The 18,794-nt window shown below is 45.9% G+C and overlaps 4 protein-coding genes across 4 annotated transcripts in view; 2 read left to right on the top strand and 2 right to left on the bottom strand.

Moving 5' to 3' along the window:
• Window positions 1-18,794, top strand: part of LOC113451924 (uncharacterized) — a 219,030-nt gene that overhangs the window by 146,084 nt on the left and 54,152 nt on the right.
• Window positions 1-18,794, bottom strand: part of LOC113450365 (uncharacterized) — a 64,427-nt gene that overhangs the window by 28,059 nt on the left and 17,574 nt on the right. The window lies entirely within an intron of this gene.
• Window positions 1-18,794, bottom strand: part of LOC113450362 (uncharacterized) — a 33,652-nt gene that overhangs the window by 7,311 nt on the left and 7,547 nt on the right. Inside the window, exons 6-7 of the mRNA XM_087927638.1 lie at window positions 16,418-18,040; window positions 3,796-3,984 (exon numbers count right to left, since the gene is read on the bottom strand). Of these exons, the coding sequence (XP_087783764.1) occupies window positions 3,796-3,984; window positions 16,418-18,040 (1,812 nt within the window). The remainder of the gene's footprint in view (window positions 1-3,795; window positions 3,985-16,417; window positions 18,041-18,794) is intronic.
• PFDN6 (prefoldin subunit 6) lies at window positions 9,198-13,267 on the top strand. The gene is made up of 5 exons (XM_026721569.2): window positions 9,198-9,363; window positions 11,709-11,830; window positions 12,655-12,725; window positions 12,818-12,942; window positions 13,052-13,267. Exons 2-5 carry the CDS (start codon window positions 11,767-11,769, stop codon window positions 13,170-13,172), a joined length of 381 nt encoding a protein of 126 aa, XP_026577354.1. The 5' UTR covers window positions 9,198-9,363; window positions 11,709-11,766; the 3' UTR covers window positions 13,173-13,267.

Raw genomic sequence — 18,794 nt, forward strand, 5'->3', positions numbered from 1 at the left:
CTCCCAGCAGATTGGCAAGGGTCATGTGTATTGGGATGGATAAGACCTTCCTTCTTCCTCCTTCCAATCTCACTGAAGCAGGAACTAGGCATCCCTGTTTAATAGAATCATTCGTTTGCAAGCTGTCTTAGATTTAGCAGGTCAACGAATAGATAAAGGCTCTAAACCCTCTTCCAACTGCTACAGACAAATTACGCACAGCTGTCTACCAAAATCTCTTGGCTTTGGATTATTTATTAGCCAAGGAAGGGGGGGTATGTGGAAGGTTTAATCTCACAAATTGCTGTCTTCAAATTGACAAGGTTGGCAAAGTCGTAGCGCAGTTAACTCTGAGATGTGACAATTAACCTACAATCCGGATCAAGTATGGCGAGGTATGGACCTCAAAAATATCTTTGGCTCCTGGCTCCCAAAACTGCCAGGATTACAAGCTATAGTAGCGCTCATAGGTATTATTGCTGCTGGGTGTGTCATTCTTCCATGTATATTACCAATCTTTGTTCGCACCATCTCCAATAGTCTGTCACTGCTAGCAGAAAAACGCGCCATTGCACAGGTCAATGCCCTCTGGGAAAAAGAATCTCTGTACAAAGCTATACCCTCAGAGGACCCCGATGAGAACATGTGCACGGGCTTCTGTATAGGCTATAGCGAAGAACCAGAAGAAATCCCTCTGCGTAAAACTAAAACAGAGGAGATGCAGCAGCGAATCCATATCTAACAGCCTGGGCATATGCCAAAGCCTCACGTAGGCAAAGGAGTTTTCGATACCTGCAAGACCTCACGTAGGCCGAAAGCAGGTATCAGGAACAAAAGGATGCTGCCCACCTTGGGCTACTGGCTGGACTGCAGGCGCGGATTGGTTACTTTGTATCCCTTAAGCACTGTGATTGGGTGCTACAATGTATCCACTGAGACCCCCCACTCTTTTAACATGTAAAGTAGACTGAACTCTCTCTTTTGTGATGTTTAACAATGTGTGTTCAATAAAAGAGCTTCCCTGAGCGTGTGTTCGGGGCTGCTCATCCAAGACTGAACCGGCTTGGTCTCTTTCTTGATGCATTGGACTCAATGAGAAGCCCTCCTAATGCGGAGCAAAGCCGCACCCAAAAGAAGTGTTGGAAGAAATACCCTTCTGGGTTCAGTTCCAAGTGGGGAAAAAGACACTGGATTCATACCTGGTTCATACTATCATATGTGGTGGGCATGTCAAAAAGTAAAAAAAATATTGGACAAAAACATACATGGCTTGAAAGAAATGATAAAACAACATACAGATATTTGTTGGGCATACTACCAGACAGGTATAACAAAGGTAATGTGTATCTGATTTTACATGTATTGATTGCAGCAAGAATAGTATTTGCACAACAAAGGGAAAGTGAAGAGATCCCAACCAATGAAGATGTGATTAGAATAAGCTAATGCTTACAATTAAGGAAAAAGAAGAAACGTTTTTTTTTAAACTTGGGACTTATTTTATCAATGGCTAGCAGACAAACACAGGAGCTAGAAAAAGGGAAATATATTAAAGGATAAGTGATATAAGGAAGATACATTAACTTGGTTAAACTAATAGCGTGATCATTGTTATTAACAGTAATATAATTGATACTAGCTCTCTTGGTAGAACACACAGAGGAAGAAAGATCTACTTACTCACTCACTCTCTCTCTCTCACACACACACACAAAGGCATACACACATTTCCCACGCTTTTCTGGGCTATAAAATTAAAATTTAGAGGTACTCCTCTTCTTTCCATGAAGCCTTTGAGCTCAGCACTCAAGACCCCTTTTAAAACCTTTGTTCCAAATGGCCAAGATCCAGGGAAACTCACCCACAGACTCAATGGGTCAGCTTGCCAGCAAGGGTCTGCTTATCTGGACCAGTCCATTAATCCAGTTAACTTGGGAGTCCCATCTGCTGGGTACCAAATTGTTGGAAGAAATATCCTGGGTTCAGTTCTAAGCGGGAGGAAAATGACACTGGATTCGTGGAAGTTGCTTGGAAAGGAGGTTTAATGGAGCACAGGATCACACGCCTGGGAACTCCTGGGTGTAAAAGGGAAGAGATGCTGAGAGTCCTTGGGTTTTATGCTCTCTGTTGGGATTTGAATTTGAGTTTGTATTCTGATTGGTTGTCAGGCTCCCATGGGGCTGTGCAGGAGCAACTCTGTAGGCTGTCCTGAGTCCCGGGCTTGGTTGACCCTTACTGGATGATGATGCAATGAAAGGGCTTTGTGCAGTTCCTATTATAGCTCTACCTGGAGTAGATGTCTGTTATGTAAAATACACTGGCCCAGGCCTGAGTAATGGCCCATTAGCAAAGGTGGGTGGGTGTGCGAGTTTCTACTTTTCTTTTTAGGGGTAATATTCTGCCTTTTTAATATTTCCTGGGATATTTCATTTTTCTAGGAGAGCGGTAGGTGCTTACTTCCTACAGGTAGATAGCTAATCCTATCATGCCCTGATCCCATCATCCTGGTGCGGGGGATGGTGGGGCAGGGAGCTGCTTTGTCTTTAAAGACATGTTTCCCCTTTTCTCATCCAGGCAAATATTCTATTCTGCCTTTTTAATATTTCCTAGAATGTTCCTACTGAGAACAATCAACCCATGGAACAGAAGTTGCCCTTGGAAGTTGTGGGAGCGCCATCACTTGAGACTTTCAAGAAGAGATTGGACTGCCATTTGTCAGAAATGTGTGTAGGTCTCCTGCTTGGGTGGGGTTGGACTAGATGACCTACAAGGTCCCTTCCAACTCTGATTATCTGTTATCTGAATATTTCATTCTTCTAGGAGAGGGGTGGGTGTGCTAACTTTCTACAGAAGTTTCTCTGTTCTGGGGCCCTTCCTGCTTCTTCTCCTCTGCCAGTCTCAGAAGGGATCTTCCAACCACTGGCACCTGGGGACTGCTGGCTCTCCTGGCTCTCCAAAGATCCTTGCAGCCCCGGAATCTGAATGTGAAGGAGATGTGAGTAGGGGATTCATTTAGGTTTCTTTCTCTCCTCCCCACTGCCCCATTCTTGGATCTCCCCCCATGCACTGCCCAGAGTAGTTACGGGGAGGATTTCTCGCTCCCTTCAAGCCTTGTTGCCTACCCTGGGGAGGATCTGAGTCGCGGGAAACCCTCTTTCCCGCCACCACCAGATTCCCAGGGAGCAACTCTCAGCTGGAATTAGCTGACTATTCAGACATAGTGGAGCATGTGCAATGGCCTTAGTCAGCAGCCAAGGGAGCGACCTCTGCTGGCCACTGGGAAGAAATTGCGGTTGTGGGAGCAGCTTTGAAGGCTATGCTGGGCAGCCTCTGCCCGGAGCTGCACCTGCCCTGGGGAGCGAGCTCTGCAAGCGGCATTGTGGGCCTCCCCGGGTCCTGGTGCAAAAGATGACTGGCAGAAAGTCACCCGGAGGGGATTCCGTCAGAGCCCATCGACTCTCTGTCTCTCTGTGTGTCTCTGTCTCTCTTTCTCTCTCTCTCTCTCCTCACTCTCTTCTGTCTGTCTCTCTCTCTCTCTGTCTCTTCTGTCTGTCTCTCTCTGTCTGTCTCTCTGTCTCTCTCCGTGTCTGTTTCTCTGTGTCTGTCTCTTTCTGTCTCTTGTCTCTCTGTGTCTCTGTGCGTCTCTGTCTCTCTCTCTCTGCCTCTCTCTCTTTCTGTCTCTGTGTGTCTGTCTCTCTGTCTGTCTCTTTCTGTGTCTGTGTGTCTCTCTCTGTCTCTCTCTCTCTCACACACACACTCAGAGCGAGAGAAGGAGAGAGGGAGGGGACAGAAAGACTCACACTATCAAAGCTTAACACAGCTGGTAGGTCCAGTCTCCGTTCTGGAGCTCCTCCCCGAAGGCCACGCCCTCCTCCTCCAGCTGGCCATTCTTCAGCCACTGGACCTTGATCTCCAGGGGGTAAAAGCCTGTCGTGGTGCAGAGGAGGATGGTGTTGGGGGAAGCGGGGTCCATCTTGGAGGGGGAGATGGTGACGGTGGGCTTGGCTGGAGGGAGGGAGGGATATGAGAGACACAACAGAGCCCAGAACAGAAGATCAAATGCAGGAACAATTTTAATTTTTGAAATTACAGAATAAAGGCAAAAATAATAATCTTGGCCTCTGACTAATAAAACGAAAGAATGATTGATCCAATTTATATGGCTGCTAATCTCAACAAATGTCCCTGAGCAGCGAACAGAGGTTTTTTTTAAAAAAAATAAGAACATTTATAAATATTACAAAAGTTAAAATACATAGCAGCCATGGAACAACTCAAGTCAGTAACATTACCAAGAAGCCAGTCCCTATATACCCTTGGCACCTCAGAGGCTGGCATAGATAATAAAATGCCAGCAGGGTTGGTGCTGCCTTTTTCTCAAGAGGTGGTGGCTCAGGATTCAAACACTTATACTGATTCTGAGGAAGTGCTCTAGTTAAAACCAGAGCATGTGAGCCTCAGGAGAGTGGAAGCCAAGAATCCCATGAGGCTGATCAAACCTGAACAGCTGCGGCAGTCAGATGTGAATGACATAAGGCTGTCCAGCCCCTGCGCGACAAGCAAAGGAGTAAATTACTTGAGGAATGATGGTTGGCTGCAGCCAGAGAAAGGAGGCAGCTCTAACCCTTGTTCCTGTATTGGAAACAACCATCTATTATCCAGCTCTTATGTGACATTCCTGAGGATTCAGTTAGTGAAAGTATGAACTCTGGATTGGCTGGCAATGTTCACTCAGCTCTTGGCATTTTGGAATGATTTGGGGCTATTTTTATGCACACTCCTGTTAACACCAAGCTCTGTTACAGAACTCTGTTAAGATAATTAAAAATTAAATAGCTGGATCAATGAAGGATTGGACAATGAGTAAGAACACACAGTTATAGCTAATTGGTTGAAGAGAGCTGGCCAGGGCATGAGGGAATCTGATTGGTTGCTATAAGAGTAAAGGGAGAATTTCCTTGTTTTTTCCTGCCTTTTTTTCCTCTGTGCGCTGTGTCAACTGATAAAACAATTCTGTGGTCTTTTAGAGTTGCCAACAGAAAGGGAGCGGGGAGCAGTGGGCAGCTTGCATTCCATAAATGTTTTCAAAGATAGTTTCTAGGCGACTGAAGTTTCTGCCGCACAAAATTCTAAATGGAGGGTATAACTGATGACTCTTGGCTATGGATGTGTCCCATTGGGGAATATGAGTTACGATACACCCAGGGGGTGAGGGAAAGCCAGAATCAAGGGTGACAGTGAATGATGTGTCTCAGAGTCGGCTATACTCAGGCAGCACCAGCTTGCTTAGTCCTAATAAATCTTTAAGTTCTGGAAGTTCGGCTAGAGACTCATGATTTAAATGGGGGTAACTTCTGGAGCCCTGACAGGCTGTATGCGTTCTCTACGGTTTACCTCATGACTTGCGTGTTGATTTACCTGACGATGCTCTTGCCTCTCTTATTTACTGTAAATATATTTATTTATATAAGACTGGTTTATGTCAGGGTCTCTGATACCATCTGGACACTGGCTGCCCCATTCCCTGACTGACTCTGTTTTTAGTTTGCATTCCTTTGACTTTGAGTAAACTGTGAGCAACCTTAGGAACAGTGTGTGAGTCAGTATTTGAGACCTGAACCAGGGCAGGTAGTATGGTCCACAAACTGGGTGCTATAACAAGCGGGGGAAGGACATGTTTTCGCAACGTTCCCCACCCAACATTCTTTACCTAATGGGACCTGATGTACACCCATCCTTTCTGATCCGATCCAATGGATAGGAGTAACAAGGGAGAGACTGTCCTTCAATTAATCCAGTCCTAAGCCATGAAGGCCTTTCAACCAACACCTTGAATTGCATCGGGAAGCATACCGGCACCCAATTCAGCTCATGGAATTGCCGTACTAGAGGCACCAAATGGCTAGCACCATTTACAACTCATGCTGCTACATTCTATGCCGGTTGAGCTCCCAAATGTTCTTCAAGAGCAGCCCCATGGGCGTGTTCTGACCCAAACCTGGTTCCAAGGAAGCAAGCACGAGACAAAGGTAACAGCACAACCTTTGAATGTTTCTTTACGAATCCCGTTCCTTCACGGGTAAAAGGCTGCTTCAAACCCATTAGCTCCCATAAGAAAGAGCCTTGCCAAGCTTTTGTAAGGCTGCCAAGAACACCAGATAAAGTTAATAAGCAATAATTCAAACACAAAGAGTCTTCAAACACCAACTCAGATATTCCTAACGTCCACCAGGCTCGAGTGTAAAACTTATTTGCCTTCTGCAAAGAACTGCGGTTTCTCAGCTGGCTTTTATCTCCCTGGGGAAGGGCCATTACCTTGCAGCCTTACTCCCGAGTCACCCATGCTGCTGCAGCTGCTCTTTCCTTTGAGCAGCCCTGCACGCATGCATGGGCTCCTCGGGGACCACTTCATCGCTGCTGCCAGCCTCCACCACAGAGCGACACATTGCAGTAGTCCAGATGAGAAATCACATGGGACAGTGAGTTGGTCCGGAAATGGATGCAGTCTTACATCAAAACCTGGGAAGACTTTGGACACCTAGAAACCAGCGAAGCTATTACTAGGAGCCAACATGGGTTTGTCAAAAACAGAACTTCGCTTCGTTGCATTCTGTGACAAAGTGACTAAATTAGCGGACCTGACAAATATTGTGGACCTTAATTTTCTTATCACTGAATTGCATTTTATTGGACAGAGCCCAGGGTTCAAGTCTGTCAATGTCCTTCTGGACAGTGGTGGGATTGATTTTTTTTTAAACTACTGGTTCTGTGGGCATGGCTTGGTGGGCAGTGGTGGGATTCAAATTTTTTTACTTCTGGTTCTTTGGGCATGGCTTGGTGGGCGTGGCCATGTGACTGGGTGGGTGTGGCTTTTTTTTTTTTGCTTTTTTGCCACCCCAACCCATTTTGGGGAGCTTTCTAGCCTCAAAGGAGCCTCTGGGGGGCGTTTTTGCTCCCTTATAGCTCTTCTGCGGCTCTGGGAGGCAAAAAATGGAGAGGCGGCTGAGTTCCTCCCTCCATTTTTTGCTTTCCTGGGCCTCAGCAAAGAGAAGCTGATCTATGCACAGCTGATTGTCAGGAGGGAAAAAAAGAAATACCTTAGGTGAATGTCAGGTGAGCGTGTAAGCGAGCATCGGGCGGGAGGGCGACCGGATTGGGGGGCTGTGGCCATCCAGAACTTACTACCAGTTCGGCAACCCACGCCAGATTCTTGCTACCGGTTCACCCGATCCGGTGAGAACCGGCTGATTACCAGCACTGCGGTGGGCGTGGTGTGGCTTGGCGGGTGGGGCAGGGGAAGGATACTGTTAAAATCTCTATTCTCTCCCCATTCCTGGGGGAAGGTTTACTGCAAAATCTCCATTCCCTCCCCACCCCAATAACCTGCTTTCCCGCTCCGTTCTCCTGTGCAGGGCAACAAAAGAAGACTCAGCCGATCAGCTGGAACTCGGGAGGCAGAGAATAGATGGGGGTGGGGCCAGTCAGAGGTGATATTTGCCGGTGCCGGTTCTCCGAACTACTCGGAATTTCTGCTACTGATTCTCCAGAACTGCTCAGAACCTCCTGAATGCCAACTCTATTTCTGGATCATGAGCCTATCTTCTAAAGCAGATATGGGAGACTATGGCCCCTTTCTTACCTGTGGACTTCACCTCCCAGAATTCCTGAGCCAAACTCTGCCTAGGAGAATCAGGGGAATGGATGGAGGGCAAGGGGTGCCACCTCGCAGGGCACAGAGTGACAGGCAGAAGGAGCAACCTCAAGGGAGAGCCGCCCCAAGACAAAGGTCAGGTAAGAGGCCCTGAGTCTGGGCCAGACCCTGAAAAAATTATGCTCTTGGAGCTTTGGCTGTTTTCTTGCAGCTTTCATCACCCAAACTAGGAAGCATCTAGTTAAAGTAGGAAACATCTAATACCAGCACTGGTGACGTTACCTAGTTGGGTCATGAAACGTCTGCAAGGAAATCATGTCAGGTTGCTATGGTTTGGGAGAAAACTGTTACCAGCATGGTTGTGACTTTGTACTTTTTATCTTAATATATTAAAAAAAAACATATTTCCTGATTATTAACAACCTTTCCCATTTGAGGGGCAAGATGTTGACTCTGTACACCGCTTACAGAGGGTTGTAAAAGCACTGTAAAGTGGTATATAAGTCTAAGTGCTTATATACCTGATATTTTATCCTTTATACTGTTAATATACAGCATACTTACATATTTACATACCTATTTTATTCTTTACACTGTTTATATAGAGCGTAAAGAAGAAATACATATTTATCTGGTATTTTATTATTTACACTGTTTTTATAGAGCGTAAAGAAGAAATATATATTTATGTATCTGGTATTTTATTCTTTATATTGTTCATGTAGAGCGTGAAGAAGAAATGTATATATATCTGGTATTTTATTCTTTTTACTGTTTATATATAATGTAAAGAAGAAATATATAGTTATGTATCTGGGTATTTTATTGTTTACACTGTTTATGTAGAGCGTAAAGAAGATTATATATTTATATATCTGGTATTTTATTCTTTATATCGTTTATATAGAGCGTAAAGAACATATATATATTTATATATCTGGTATTTTATTCTTTATATCGTTTATATAGAGCGTAAAGAACATATATATATTTATATATCTGGTATTTTATTCTTTACACTGTTTATGTAGAGCGTAAAGAAGAAATATATATTTATATATCTGGTATTTTATTCTTTACACTGTTTATGTAGAGCGTAAAGAAGAAATATATATTTATATATCTGGTATTTTATTCTTTTTACTGTTTATATATAATGTAAAGAAGAAATATATAGTTATGTATCTGGGTATTTTATTCTTTATACTGCTTCCATCTTTCCTTAAAACATTAACATATTATTATTATTATTATTATTATTATTATTATTATTATTATTATTATTATTATTATTATTATTATTATTATTATTATTATTATTATTATTATTATAGCAGCGGCCTCCTCAAGGCTTCCATCGCTTTCAAAGCCTCCAACTTCTTCCCCCTCCAGAAAAAAATAAAAAATAAAAACGAAAATGGAAATAGGGCTCTTTGCCAAAAAAAAAAAAAAAAAAGCATTGGAAAGGCTCGCGGTCTCTGAGAGGGCGGGGCCCCCAGGTCACGTAGCCGCCGCCGCCGCCGCCGCGGGCCCGCCTACGCGATAATCCGTTGCGCGCTCCCGCGGGGCCGCCATTTTGAGACCGGGCGGAAGTGGGTCCGGAGCGGCGCCCTCGGCTTCCGGTTGGCTGAGTGTGTTTCTCCCCGCCCCCCCGCCCCCCCTTCCCGCGAGGCGAGAGCGGCGACCGGTATCCGCGGGGACTGGGCGGTTGGCGGGCGTCGCGCGGTTCTGAGGTGAGACTGCTGTCCCCATCGTCCCCGGCCAAACGGGGCTTCCCTCCCCTTGCCGGTGGACCCTCAGAAGGACTTTGAGGCGGGGGGGGGGGAACGGGCTCGTCCAGCTGCCGGACTACAGGGTCCGTTATCCCCAGGCGGGGGCGGGCGGGCGACCGTTTAACGGGCTACATCTCCCATCATCCTGGCCGGCTGAGTTCCATCTGCCTCGGCTGGTAGAAAGGGACTGGACTACAACTCCCATCCTCCCCAAGAAACGCAGGCGCTTGGGCGGGGGGGCAGGAGGGGAGTTGCCCTTTAGGGGCTGCATGGTCCTCCCGGGCTGTGCACCATGGGCCCATTCCCCTCTGGAGGCTCAGCAATACTTGTGGCCTCTGGAGAGGCAGAGAATTCAGAAAAATCCACGTGGAATTTATTTATCATTTTTATTTATTATACACATACACAACTGCTTATTTACCTATTGTATCTATTACCTATATTATCTCCATCCCTATTCATTTTTTTTTTTAAAAAACTGTTGAAAATTAACATATTCAAATATATACAAATATATCTTATAAAAAGAAAGTATGTTGATACATTTCATCATTTTATTGACAGTACAATCAATACAGTTAATACTTGACAGTTAATAGCCATATTAATAATAGTCAATAATCCATTAATAATATTAATAAAATAAGTAATTCAAATATATAGGTCGGTAAACCAAAAAGTATAAAGTTAGCACTAAGCTATATCTAAAGAAAAACAGGTATAAATCTATATAAATAGATGCACTTTATAATATTTAAAAAGAGAAAAAGTGTAAGATTTTATCTAAGTATTCCTTTATCTCTTCTTACTTCTAAATATATTAACTTTAATAATTACACAATATAAATATAACTAAGTGAATATTATAAGTATAGATATAAATATTATTAATATAAATCTCTACTTGCCTGATAATCGTATTATCTCTATATCTATCTACCATATCATCCATCTATCCATATCTATTATCTATCTACGCATACGCAACTGGCTGGCAAACCGTACTCAACGTGTAGTCCTTAATGGGTCTAAGTCTACATGGAGGGAAGTAAGCAGTGGGGTGCCACAATGTTCCATCTTAGGCCCAATACTCTTCAATATCTTCATTAACGACTTAGATGAGGGAATAGAAGGGGAACTTACCAAATTTGCAGATGATACTAAGCTGGCAGGAATAGCTAACACCCAAGAAGATAGGCTCAAGATCCAGATTGATCTTGACAGACTAGAACACTGGGCCCTATCTAACAGCACCCAGAAGGCAATGCACACTCCCCATGCCCTCTACACATGCACGCGCAGTCCCACCCACCCAGCTACCCCCCCCATCTCCCCCTTATCTGCATTGCGCCTCACAGCTGATTTGGGGGCAGTTTGAGGCCTTTTACGGCCTCCCAGAGGCTTCAGGAAGGCTTCTGCAGGCTTTTCAGGTTGAAGCCCGTTTGGTCACTTCCAGTATTTCCGGAAAAACAGGAAGTCACACAAGGGGGCTAGTTTTCGGCCTGCAGAAGCCTTCCTGAAGCCTCTGGGAGGCCGAAAAAGGCCTCAAACCAGCCAAAAATCAGCTGTGAGGTGTGCACGTATGCAGTAAGGTAAGTTTGCCTGCAGCTCACGTGCCGGCACAAATGGCTCTGCATGCCACCTATGGCACGCGTGCCATAGGTTTGCCATTACAGGTGTAGGATCTCCTGCTTGGGCCCTTCCAACCCTGATTATCTGTTATCTTAATGAGGGCCATTTCTACACACATTAACACATACATACATACACACACAGATTGTGCTCAACTTAACAACCGCAATTGAACCCAGAATTTATGTTGCTAAGTGAGAAATTTGTGGAGTGAGTTTTGTCTCCTTGTTACGGCTTTCCTTGCCACTGTTGTTAAGTGAATCGCCACAGTTGTTCAGTGAGTAAACATGGGCCAGTTAAAGCGAATCTGGCTTTCCCATTGGCTTTGCTTGTCAGAAGGTCACTAAAGAGGGAAAGTGCGTGATCTTTCACTTCTCATCCAAGAAACTTCATTAGTTTTGACGGGGTGGAGTGAGGTGGGGATCCTGACAGACGCTGTGACCGTCATAAATGTGAACCATTTGTCAAGTATCCGAATGTAAGCCACGTGACCACGGGGATGCTGCATCAGTCATAAGTCACTTTTTCAGTGCCCTTGTAACCCCCTGAACGGTCACCAAACGAACTGTTGTAAGTTGAGCACAATCTACTGGGAAACTGCTTGGAAAGAGGCACCTCTGGATGTAATATTCAGTGTAATCAGATGATTGACGTTCTTCTATTCTTTGTTCCAGTGTGGGAGAGAAACCAGAGGAGCTTCGGCACGTGCAAGGAGAGAGAGACACACACACAATGGGTGAAGCTCTACAGAAGAAGCTACAGGCGGAGCTAGACAAATATCAGCAGCTGCAGAAAGGTCAGAACTTCCCCGGACCCTGCCGGGGGGGAGGTGTCCCAGGACCATCCCCTGCACCGTCTTTCCATTGCTCCCAGTCGCTCCTGGAAAGAGGCAGTTCGTTCAAGGCCATTCTGCAGGACCTTGCTCTCTGGAGGTGGCAGCCATTTCAGAAGCCCAGTTTTTAAAACACATTCCCAAGTTGGTTGCCCGGGCAGATATGTTGCACTACACCTCCCATCTTCCCCAGCCAGCGGCCCACCAGCCTTGGCTGCAGGAAAACAATAGGAGCCGTAGTCCCACACTTGGTGGGACCCACCAAACATCTACTCGCAGCTTGTTAAGGTGGGTCTATAACGGCTGGTGAGGCTGTCTGGGTGCCCGCTAGCGCCTTCTCGCCCTCATCTACCCATGGTACCTTCGCCCTTCGGCACCCGCCTCTCAGGGCGCTGGAGCATAGTTCCACTCCTTCTTTCAAAACCTTCAGGGTGGCTTCCCCCAAACCAGCCAGAGCCTATCTTGCATTCCCGGAGAGCCGGTTGCAGAAGACAGAAGGAAGCAGCGTTGTGACTCCCCCACAGAAGGATCCCCCTGGGTCCCCCTGCTGACTATGTTGGAGGGGTTCACAAAGATGCGGATGGCCTCAGAGGGGCCCCAAGTGCTCTTCTCCATCTGAGAGGCTGAGCCTTTCAGCAGTTTTGGGGGTGGGGGCACAGAGCCCATCTCTCTCCTGATTCCCTCCCCCTCTGGACCTGAGAGGCTGCTGGAAACAGGCTGAGGAAGTCAAGAAGATTCCAGGTAAAGGACTCTAACCACAAGGTGTGTGTGTCTTCCCCTCCTTGCAGATATGAGCAAATGCATGACAGCCCGTCAGAAGCTGGAAGCTCAGTTGACGGAGAACCATGTGGTGAAGGAGGTGAGGTCAGGCCTGGTTCCCCCCACCCACCCACCCCCCGCCTTCCCTGGGCTCCCTTTCAGCAACAGCCCTCCTCCTTCCCTCCCCTCTAGGAATTGGACCTGCTGGACCCCTCTAACTCCGTCTACAAGCTCATCGGGCCGGTGCTGGTGAAGCAGGACACGGAGGAAGCCAAAGCAACCGTGGGAAAGAGGCTGGAGTACATCACAGGGGAGATGTGAGTAGACGGGGGTTCCTGAGCGAGGCCTCCAGCTCCTGAGGCAGTCTATCTTGGAGTCCCCACAGCTCTTCTGGGGCTTCTCACCGGTTTGATCCTCTCTCCCCAGCAAACGCTACGAGGCTCAGATTCAGGACTATGAGCGGAAGTCGGAGCAGCATCGGGATGCCCTGGGCCGGCTGCAGCAGGAGTTCCAGCGGACCCAGGGCAAAGTGTCCGTCAAAACTTGAAGGGGCGGTGCAGAGGGAGGAGTGGGCCAGCCAGCCCCCAGGCCTGCCATTTGGGCCTTTTTGGATCCCTTCAAATAAAATTCTGTTGGACCTTTTATGCGTCTCCTCTCTTTCAATGGGGCTTGGGGGAGCCAGAATCCCCAGAGGAAGATGCCCAGTGAGAGGAAGGCATCCAAAGGCGGACGCAGCTGAGGTGCTTGGATAAGTGAGCTCAGCCACATGAGAAAGATATGGCAAATCTTCCAGACATGAAGGCAAAGTTTCCCTGACTTCAGACAAGGGGGGACAAAACATGTCCATCTGTGAAAGGAACCCCTTTGCCTGACTGGGGTACAGACCGTATTCCTCCTGGAACCTCTAATTCAGCGGTACCCAACCTTTCCAGCTTGGCCCAGTGTGGAGTGGTTTGTTAGTAGCAGGCGCACGCATGCGGGTACAGCTCCATTTGAATGAGCAACAGGCGTGGGCGGCCCTAGACTCATGAACGGAACATTGTGGGCAAAAGTGGAGAAGTGTTTGGGCTGGCGCATGAACCTCTACTCGCGCGAGCGGAGGGCGCTTGCACGCTAAGCTCTGTTCACACAAGTACAGGGTGTGCACACAAACAAATGCAGGTGTACATGCATATATGTGTTACTCCCCCCATGGTGGGCCGGCTGCCAAGCCACGTTTTTCAGTGCCGTAACTTTGAACGGTCACTAATCTGTTATAAGTTGAGGACTAACTCTACTCTTTCCCCCTTCTGAAGATACACCCCCTCCATTGTTTCAATGTTCCATCTCCCCACGGTGAGACTTCTGTGTCCTGCCACCAGTTGGGTTGAAGCACTTAGCCAAGCCTGGAGACCACCAGATCCTGGTTCTCTGTTATATACTAACCAGCCATTCTGGGATTTCCTTTCCCGCCATCCCTAAGAGGTGATCTCGGATCCATTGCTCTCTGCCCAAGAAAGCGCCAATCTCTTCCCTGCTTTGGATCCCCCGCCACGTTTCTCCATCTCTTCACCCAGCTTTGGTTCCACAGGAGCGTCATCTCCGTTGCCCTTTTTTGGAGTCAACCCCTACGGCTTTTATTTGCTCTAGAGCAATAAAGGATAAAATAAGAAAACCCAAAAGTGCTGCAAGTATACATTTTTGGCCCTTAGTTGTACGTGTATTTTAACGAGTACCACTCAGTCACCCAGAGATCAGGAGTGGCTTCTTTTAAAACCAAAGGCAGAAGGAAACCATGAGTTGCAGAGGGACAAGGAGACGCTGATTTTGCTTCCGAGAAAAAAAAGGGTGAAAGGCAGGTGCGGGTTCAAGGCTGTGGGAGGAAGGCTCCAACTCGGCGCTTCTACTCTTCCATCAAAAGCAAGTCGGAAGCGCTCCCGCAGGACAACTGCACGCTCAGCTATTTCGCGCCCATCTGAGTGGCGCGCGTGCTCAGTAGAGCCCTTCCCAACGAGCGAGGCTGTTCCTCCCCATCTTGGCCTCGGTAGCTGCAGACGTTGTGCTCGGGGTGGAGCATGAATGACGGGGGGGGAGGGGGAGCGGGAGCCCGCCGGGTCACATGAGCTTGGCGAGCCAATGGCAGGCGAGAGGCGCCTGTCAGATTTGAGCGGGAAACGGGAGTCTCGGAATCGCCTCAGCCGCTTCTCTGCTGGGTACGAATTTTCCTCCTCGCTCTGAGGAAAGTCATATACAAACATACACTAAACTCTCTCTCTCTCTCTCTCACACACACACACACAGACTCCACCTGAGGAGAGGCAACACTGCCCTAATGAACCTTGGGCTTGGTGATCTTGGTCCTGTCAAGATCTCTGGGTCCTTTTGTTTCCCCTCAGACCTTGGAAAGCCTTTGGCAGCTTCCCCTTGGGGACGTAGGATCTCCTGGTGGTCTCCCTACCCAGCCTCCACAAAGCTGAATTTTCTCAGCTCCCTCCAGGCGAAGGGTGGAAGAAAGGGCCATAAAAGGAGAATTGGGCTCTGTGAAAGGTGGATGAGCTGCAAAGTGAAGGCGTTGATTCAGCTCCAAGGTGAGAGGTTTGTTTTGTCTGGTGTGAGTAGCCAATAATCACACAGAGGTGGGAGGTAATATATTTAAAACTTTTATTTCTGTAACAGGTAAAAAAAAAATCACACTAGGGACTAGAGAAACAAACCAAGGAATCTCTGGTGGGCCCTCACGCCAAACTTATAAACCTCACAAATCTCAGATTATACCAGCAGTCAAGACACCCATAGGAAGTCATGTTTTGGGCCAGTTTGCTTGGTCTCTGGGCACATTTACTTACTTCCTCATAGGGGATGCCTAAGGGACTACGCTAACATTTATTTCATCTTTTCTACTTGTGGTGGTACTAGCAGCTTCTCTTAACAGTGCCATCCACCGAGGCAAAAAGAAAAAAAGATCAAAACTTTCCGTTACTCACTTAGTGGCCAATTGCTTTGCAGGGAAAGTTCCAATCCAATTGTAGTAAGTCTCTATAGTCACAAGAGCTGACCCTGATTTCAGGGCACACAATCAAAAATTAAATTAGCCAGCTGCTCATAAGTATTAAGTCAATGTGGAAGCCACAAGAAGTCACATGTTGCAGTCGATTCACACTGTCCTTTATGACCACGGAGGATTTGATTAACAGTTACAAGTGGAACTGCCCAACTGATGTAAGACCAGCACGGTCATATGATGTTTCAATTTATGACTGCATGGCTTAATAATGGAGTTGCCAATCCCTATTGTTGTCAGTAAGCGAGGGTTACTTGTTACGTACTTACTTAAAACTTTAAACATTCATAGAGCTGCCAATCTTAAACAGAGTGGCTTACAGTCAATAAAACAATATAAAAGCAAACAGCCAAAAAAAACCCCCAAAGGTGCCTCGGCCTCATTTCTCTAATGTGCCCATTTTAAGGGCTCCTGGAAGGATAAAAGGGGCAGAGGCTATCAGATCTTGGAAAGCGTGTTCCATAGGCAGACATTGCAACAGGAAAGGCAGCTTCTGAGGACCCATGAGATGGCAATATTTAACAGAAAGGACAACTCTATTGCTCCGGTGGAACAGGCAAATAGCATTAGCCCTTAAGACTTACATACCACTCTTTAGAGCACTCTCTGAGTAATTTACAATGTCAGACAGATATCCTCAGGGAAAGTGAGTCCTATAGATATATAGTCCTGCATGTCAAGTGTTTTAACATGAATCAGTTTGCAATTCTTGACTAAAGTTGTGTCTGCGTTCCGTGCTTTTATAAGGTTTCATATCGTAGTGGATCCGCTTACATGAATTAAGGATATTTCAGTCCCTAAAGGCATCTCCTCCACATGGGTCCTTTTATGGGAAGTAAGTTGATTGCTCCACATGAAATTCTTTCCACACAACATGCATTCATATTTTTTCTCCCCTGTGTGGATTCTTTCATGAGAAATAAGAGTTCTGTTTTCAGAAAAACTCTTTCCACATTCCATACATTTATAAGGTTTCAACCCTGTGTGGATCTTTTGATGGGAATTTAGGTGACTTTTCAGCCTAAAGCTCTTCCCACACTCCATGCACTGATATAGTTTCTTCCCTGTGTGGATACTAATGTGGTAAGTAAGAGAGCTGCTTGTACTAAAGCTCTTCCCACACTGATTGCATATATAAGGTTTGAATCCCGAGTGGATCCTTCTGTGGCAAGTAAGGGAACTGCTTCGACTGAAGCTCTTTCCACAGTCCACACATTGATACGGTTTCTCTCCTGTGTGGACTCTTTTATGGGAGGTCAGGGAACCATTATGGCTGAAGCTCTTTCCACACTCCAGACATTGATAGGGTTTCTCCCCTGTGTGAATCCTCCTATGAGACATCAGGTGGCCGCGGCCATGAAAAGTTTTTCCACAGTCCACACATTTATAAGGTTTTTCCCCGGAATGGATCCTTTTGTGGGAAGTAAGAACGCTGCTCTTACTGAAGCTCTTCCCGCACTCCATGCATTGAAAGGGTTTCTCTCCCGTATGGATCCTTTTGTGGGAAGTCAGGTAACAGCTTTTGCTGAAGTTTTTCCCACACTCTGTGCACTTATATGGCTTCTCACCTGTATGGATCCTTCTATGAGAAGCAAGGGAACTGCTCAAACTGAAACATTTCCCACAATCTATGCATTTGTAGGGTTTCTCTCCCGTGTGCATCCTTCTGTGGGCAGTCAGGACGCTGCTTTTGCTAAAGCTCTTCCCACACTCGATGCATTCATAGGGTCTTTCTCCCGTATGGATCCTTTTATGATAATTAACAGAACTATTCGAACTGAAGCTTTTTCCACAGTGCGTGCACTTATATGGTTTTTCCCCTGTGTGGATCCTTTTATGAGAAGTAAGGTCACTGCTCTGTATGAAGCTCTTCCCACACTCTAGGCATTGGTAGGGTTTTTCGCCCCTATGGATCCTTTCATGATAAGTAAGGGAAGTATTTGAACCAAATCCTTTTCCACAGGCTGCACATTTATAAGGCTTTTTCCCTGAATGGATCTTCTTATCGTATTTAAGATTACCAGTACATCTAAAGCTGTTTCCAGAGTCCAAGTGTTTATAAGGTTTCTTTTCTGTATGGATCATTTTATGAGGAATAATGTCACTGTTACTGCTGAGGTGGTAATTATTGGAATTGGGTTTTGCTTGGAATGTTTCCCCACTTCCTTGATAGTTTCCCAACCCATTTTCCTTATGAACATTTTGGGTCAGGAGATAATCACTTTCCATGCATTCAAGAGTGGAGATTTCTCTCCAGTTGTAGCATTGGCCTCTTCCAAACTCATCAGTAGATGTCTCTTCTTCTATTTCAATCTTGATTACTTCCGACACCACAGTTGGCTCTTGGTAATCTTCATTCTCCTGATCATCAACTGCTTGATGGGGAAAAAAAGACAATTGAAAAAAATCTGATTAGAAAAGCAAGAAATTCAGGATGTCACCAGGGATTAAGTCTCATATTATTTGCAGAATCTTTTTCAATACTTCTAACACAACAAACATACAACTTGCTCTTCCCATCCCAGGCCCTAGCCTGCATCTGCAGAGAAAGCAATAGGAAAATGACAGCGTGATTGATTAATTTTTTAAAAATTACATATATGATGGAATGTATGCCTGGAAAAACAGGTTGCTTTGGCAACCCAGATCTTTCACAGAGAAAGATCCAGATTTGAGTCACGGCTTAGTCCCAAGCTGGACGAAGGAGAGGGGAAAGAGGTTCAGGGTTTCTAGAATATCTCAGGATATACCGGTATCTAGTAAGTGAGTAGGTTACAGTTTTAGTTTGGCAAGATTCTATTAGGTGTAAACAAATAAAACAATTCAATTGGATTTGACCGTGTCATCTCTGGATTTGGTTCAAACAGCATAGTTGGTCTTGTTTCATTCTTGCAGTGAACAACAACTTAAAAAAAAGGACATCCAAATTAAATAACAAGCAATGCAAGTCCAGGTCTTGACATCATGATGTGGTGTATTAACTTGTGTCACGTGTGTTGTAATATACATCCAGTGCCACAATATACATACTATGGCAATCATTTTAACAAGATCTGCACAAATCTCCTAAGCTGTAAATAAATTGTCTAGTGACTCTTTGCTTTGGTTTAATTCTAGAGGAACCCTTAC

Source organism: Pseudonaja textilis, chromosome 2, assembly GCF_049901715.1.
Source record: "Pseudonaja textilis isolate UNSWEBS1 chromosome 2, rPseTex1.2, whole genome shotgun sequence".
Taxonomy (NCBI): domain Eukaryota; kingdom Metazoa; phylum Chordata; class Lepidosauria; order Squamata; family Elapidae; genus Pseudonaja; species Pseudonaja textilis.

Coding starts and splice junctions, on each gene's coding strand:
- PFDN6 (XM_026721569.2), top strand. CDS start 11,767: ATGGGTGAAGCTCTACAGAAGAAGCTACAGGCGGAGCTAGACAAATAT. Junction 12,726..12,817: donor AGAACCATGTGGTGAAGGAG/GTGAGGTCAGGC, acceptor CCTCCCCTCTAG/GAATTGGACCTGCTGGACCC. Junction 12,943..13,051: donor GAGTACATCACAGGGGAGAT/GTGAGTAGACGG, acceptor CTCTCTCCCCAG/CAAACGCTACGAGGCTCAGA.